A 4,573-nucleotide genomic window follows, 5' to 3' on the forward strand; every position below is an offset into this window, starting at 1 on the left:
ACGGAATGATACTATACGAAATATTATTATGTTGATCTCAGTTGTATAGATGATTGTAGTACAATCATGAAAACGGGAAACAAAGAATATCATGTGCTGTTATGTAAAATTAATTGGTATTTAATAAAACTTAATGATAATAAGATGTGCGTAAGCGTACACACAATATTTAAACACAAAATCGTGGTAGATTCTTTTCACATTTCTTTTAAATATTGCTGCAACATTATTAAAATAATGTTGCAAATCTATATTTTAACAATGTTTCTGAAGCATTGCATTGCAATATGCAATGATGCAACTTTGCTGCAATATTGCTGCAAGCTTCTGTGCTGTATGGGTTCTTGTTTTATATCTACCATAAATTTTCTAGCATTTAGTATACCATTTTCCTTATAAGTGAGTTTTTCTTCGAATGAGACGTTCTCAAAACTGTACAATGATTAATTTTCGAGTCCAAAAAATGTTGCAACATTATTGAAAATTTATCTATTATAATTACAATTTGGATGAAGAAACAGTTTTGACTCGATAAGTCAAAACTGTCCCATCATTAAAATAAAATCTAACATTATTTTTATTTTTATGTGATATCTATTTTATTGGTTGTCTTGGCTCTTTATCTGATTTGTCTCTTTTATTGTTGAAAATATTTTATTATGTTCAGATTAATATATAATATATAATATAAATCCAGAAAATTTTGATTTGAATTAGATTCACATAGAAATTAAAAAGATTCGATTCAATTACATTTCATATAAGGATTTAATTTGATTCGATTTCGATTTGAAATTAACAAAGATTTGATTTGATTTGATTCGATTTTACCACGCAGATACTTAATTCACATACTTCTGTTATGTACTTACCAATACAATTTCTAGGCCCATCACTAAAAGGAAGGTAATAATATGAATGATTATTCATTTTGTCTGGAAGAAATCTGTCTGGATCAAACTTCCATGGATTCGGCCAATAATTTTTATTGCGATGCATCAACATTGAATTTATGATGATATTAGCGCCTTTTGGTAAAATAAATTCTCCTAAAACATATATTTTTATTTGTACCCATAGTTTAATATCAAAATATATTAAACATTATAAGATATTCAAAAATCTTTAAAAACATTATTGTAAAATGATTTTGAAATTATATTTTATTTTAAAAAGAATTGTTTCTATTTTTCTTAATTTTAATATTTGTTCGGAAAAAAATAAAAGTTGTTTTTTATAAAGAATATTTTATTTTATTCTAAAAGTGCGCGTATTAGAAAAAAACCTCTATTTTGATCTAGATTTCAAAATAAACTAATATAATAAATACTATAATAAATACTATACTATAATAATATAATAAATACTATAAATTCATCAAAATCGAAAGAAAACATTCTATATGTTTTTTTGTTAATGACATTGTTTTAGCTACTTTTAATATTTTAATTATTAATTCATTTTCTAATTGAAATATTAAATACATTTTTATTAAAATGAAATATACTTGAATAAAAACTAATTTTGCTGTTTATTTTTTAATTATAATTTTCTTATTATTTATCGTTTTAAAAAATTTCATAAGGAACTGAAAAGAAATATCAGTATTATCAGAAATGTACGAACCCATCTTTACATCTTTTGTTGTCTTCCGTCCAGTTATAGGTACAGTAGGAAAAATTGTCATAGTTTCTTTGATGACACATTCCAAATAACTCATATATTGTAAATCCTCATATTTAATTGGTGCTGATTTTAAATTTTCCGTACCATAAATTTTTAATAATTCTTTATAGAGTTTATTCTTTTGAAATGAAATTAAATAAAGTATTTATTTACAAATATATATACGATATAATACAATATAGACTTTAAATTGATACCATTCTGATTAAATCGAAGTGTAAAATACATACATGTATAAAGATTAATTTAAACATTTGCAAACTTTTATTTACATTTTAACTATAGTTTTATTTTATTTTTAAATAAAATATTGATGATCATGTAAATCGATAAAAGGATGCATGCCACTTAACAAACTATTTATTATAATTAAATTATTAGCTCATTGGATTAATATATATTATTATTAGTTTATTGGCTTAATTTTTTTCTTTCGATTATTAAAAACATATTTTCTATGTTTTAGAACTATATTGTTTTCTCTATCTAATAATAATAAATTTAGCAGATTTAATTGTCTTATTGTTAGAATGAATTTAATATATGTATACATACTTGTATTTCTGGAAAATTTGATAATATAAAGATCACGAAATATAATGTCATACTGGTCGTATCAATGGCCTATGTACACATAAAAATTTATTTTATTTATTTTATTATAAATATGATGTGCCAATTTATCATACGTACCGCAAATATTATTGTAATTATGTTATCACGAATAGTCTTTTGAGTGAATCTTCTTTGACATAATTCTTTCATTACATTATCGCAAAAGATTTTTCCTATATTATATAAAAATATGTGTATATATAAAACAGTTAAATACTTTATCGATATTGTACTGTTAACGCTCTACATCGACGGGGTAACCACTCAGAAAATATATGTACACCTGGACTTCTGACTTCAAGACTTCACCGGACTTCACGGACTTCATCAGACTACACTGGAATTCATCGGACTATACCGGAATTCACCGAACTACATCGGAATTTATCGGACTTCATCGGACTTCGTCAAACTTCACTAGACTTCTTTTACGGATATGGTTGCCACTTTTCGCATCTTCGTCACGAAACACCAACAAAATTTTTCGACAAACTTCCAGACAAATGTTAATGTCCGGACAAGGGCAAAACTTTCAAAAAACTCGATCAAACTGATGACCTTTTTTTAGGTATTGAACTACATTTTTATCAGACTACATCGGACTTAAATGCACTTCAGCGGATTACATCAGACTTCAACGGAATTCACCGGACTTTACCAGAATTCATCGGACTTCAAGGAATTCAATGAAATTCTGACAGGTTGTACACCGAAATTTAAGAATGGTTATCCCCTTGCTCTATATACGATTTGTATTAAAAATTGATTTCAAAAAGAAATTTAAATAAAAAATCGGAAAATTTTAACAGTAAAAAAAGAAACATTGCATTTTAATAATTAACTTAACAAACGTTTATAAAATAACTTATTGTGCGATCATTTTACAAACATTACAATATTATAAGGTATAAGAGTTATATTAAATACTGATGTACTCACGAAATGTATTACTATTAGTTTTCGTTGCATCCAATTTATTTATTTCACGTATTTGTTGTTATGTAATCTGTATAATAATAAATTTTATAATAGTAAACATTAATACAGGAAAACATAATTATTATACATACCTCATCAATGAAAGAATGAAAGGTTTTCAGATGATTTCGCTGTTCGCGTCCCAAAGCAGTAAAATTAAATATAATATCAGACAATAGAAACGGATTTTGCAGTCTGTATTTAACAATTTCTTTGATTCTGTAAAATCATTTCTTTAATTTTGAGATTCTATAGAAAGGCTATCATATTTTATCAAATCATAACTTGTTGATCGTGATTACCATATACATATGTTTTATAAGTGCTATTTAAACAAATATCATGTTTTATTAGTTACCTTATATTAAATTTATTAATTCTATTTATTTATAACAAAAGTTTTACTTATTAATTGACAAATTTATCAAAATTTTTTATCACTTAAATTCTCAGAAAATTGTAAAGCTTTCATTCAATATATACATATATTTTTTTGTTTTTGACATATGTTATCAAATCTGAAGACAAAGATCTAAATGTAAAATGATAAATCCAACAGAATAAAAGTTAACAGAATTTTTAAATCTGTTCTGCCATATTGAACTTTACCACCATTTTGAATTTTACAGGTTCAGTAGCAAACATTAATAATTTAAGGAAACTTACCTCAAAAATGCTTTTGTAAATTGATCACTTTTTCCCCAATCCAGCTTGACACCCATTATAGTATCTTTACAACAGCATAAAAGAAATCTATTATTCAAAATATTAATCTGTGACTGATTAACTACTAAATATGTTTTTATATGTATTAACCAGTGGTGTAGTCCTAAAAATAAAAGTGCCCTGGCGGTACTTGAAACGTAATAACAGAGAAGGGAGTGGTGATAAAAATATACATATTATTTATCATATTTTTATGCATTAAAAATTTATTAAAAACTAAAAGTTTTTGGTATCTTTCTGGAAAACAAGCTTGAGATATTACATGCATTATTGTAATATAAATTTACGTAAAAAGAGCCCACAATTCTTTTTTATCGCTCTTATCTTCCATTACATGGAGAGCATGTCTTGACCGCAATTTATTTGCAAAGTAATGTGTTAATACCAACGTTTTACATATGGTAAGGGATTAAATTTGTACAATGGTAGTCCATTTAAGTGAAATGAAAAAAAGAGATGACACAACGTACAAAAAGCCCATTGGGAGTCGGCGTAATAATATTATTCATAGAGCTAAAATTTCGTTCGCATTCAACGGTACTACACGGCAATGATATAATGCAATTGA

The 4,573-nt window shown here is 25.5% G+C and overlaps 1 protein-coding gene across 1 annotated transcript in view; it reads right to left on the reverse strand.

Annotated features, from left to right (window-relative positions):
• Nucleotides 1–872: 872 nt before the first annotated feature.
• LOC105454981 (cytochrome P450 4V2-like) overlaps nucleotides 873–4,573 on the reverse strand; it is a gene marked incomplete at its 3' end in the record, with an annotated part of 11,203 nt that continues 7,502 nt past the window's right edge. Inside the window, exons 2-8 of the mRNA XM_011698374.1 lie at nucleotides 3,946–4,009; nucleotides 3,372–3,498; nucleotides 3,241–3,307; nucleotides 2,380–2,474; nucleotides 2,242–2,310; nucleotides 1,627–1,804; nucleotides 873–1,049 (exon numbers count right to left, since the gene is read on the reverse strand). Coding sequence (XP_011696676.1) covers nucleotides 873–1,049; nucleotides 1,627–1,804; nucleotides 2,242–2,310; nucleotides 2,380–2,451 — 496 coding nt within the window. The remainder of the gene's footprint in view (nucleotides 1,050–1,626; nucleotides 1,805–2,241; nucleotides 2,311–2,379; nucleotides 2,475–3,240; nucleotides 3,308–3,371; nucleotides 3,499–3,945; nucleotides 4,010–4,573) is intronic.

This window comes from Wasmannia auropunctata, unplaced genomic scaffold, assembly GCF_000956235.1.
Source record: "Wasmannia auropunctata unplaced genomic scaffold, wasmannia.A_1.0 LD336117.1, whole genome shotgun sequence".
NCBI lineage: Eukaryota > Metazoa > Arthropoda > Insecta > Hymenoptera > Formicidae > Wasmannia > Wasmannia auropunctata.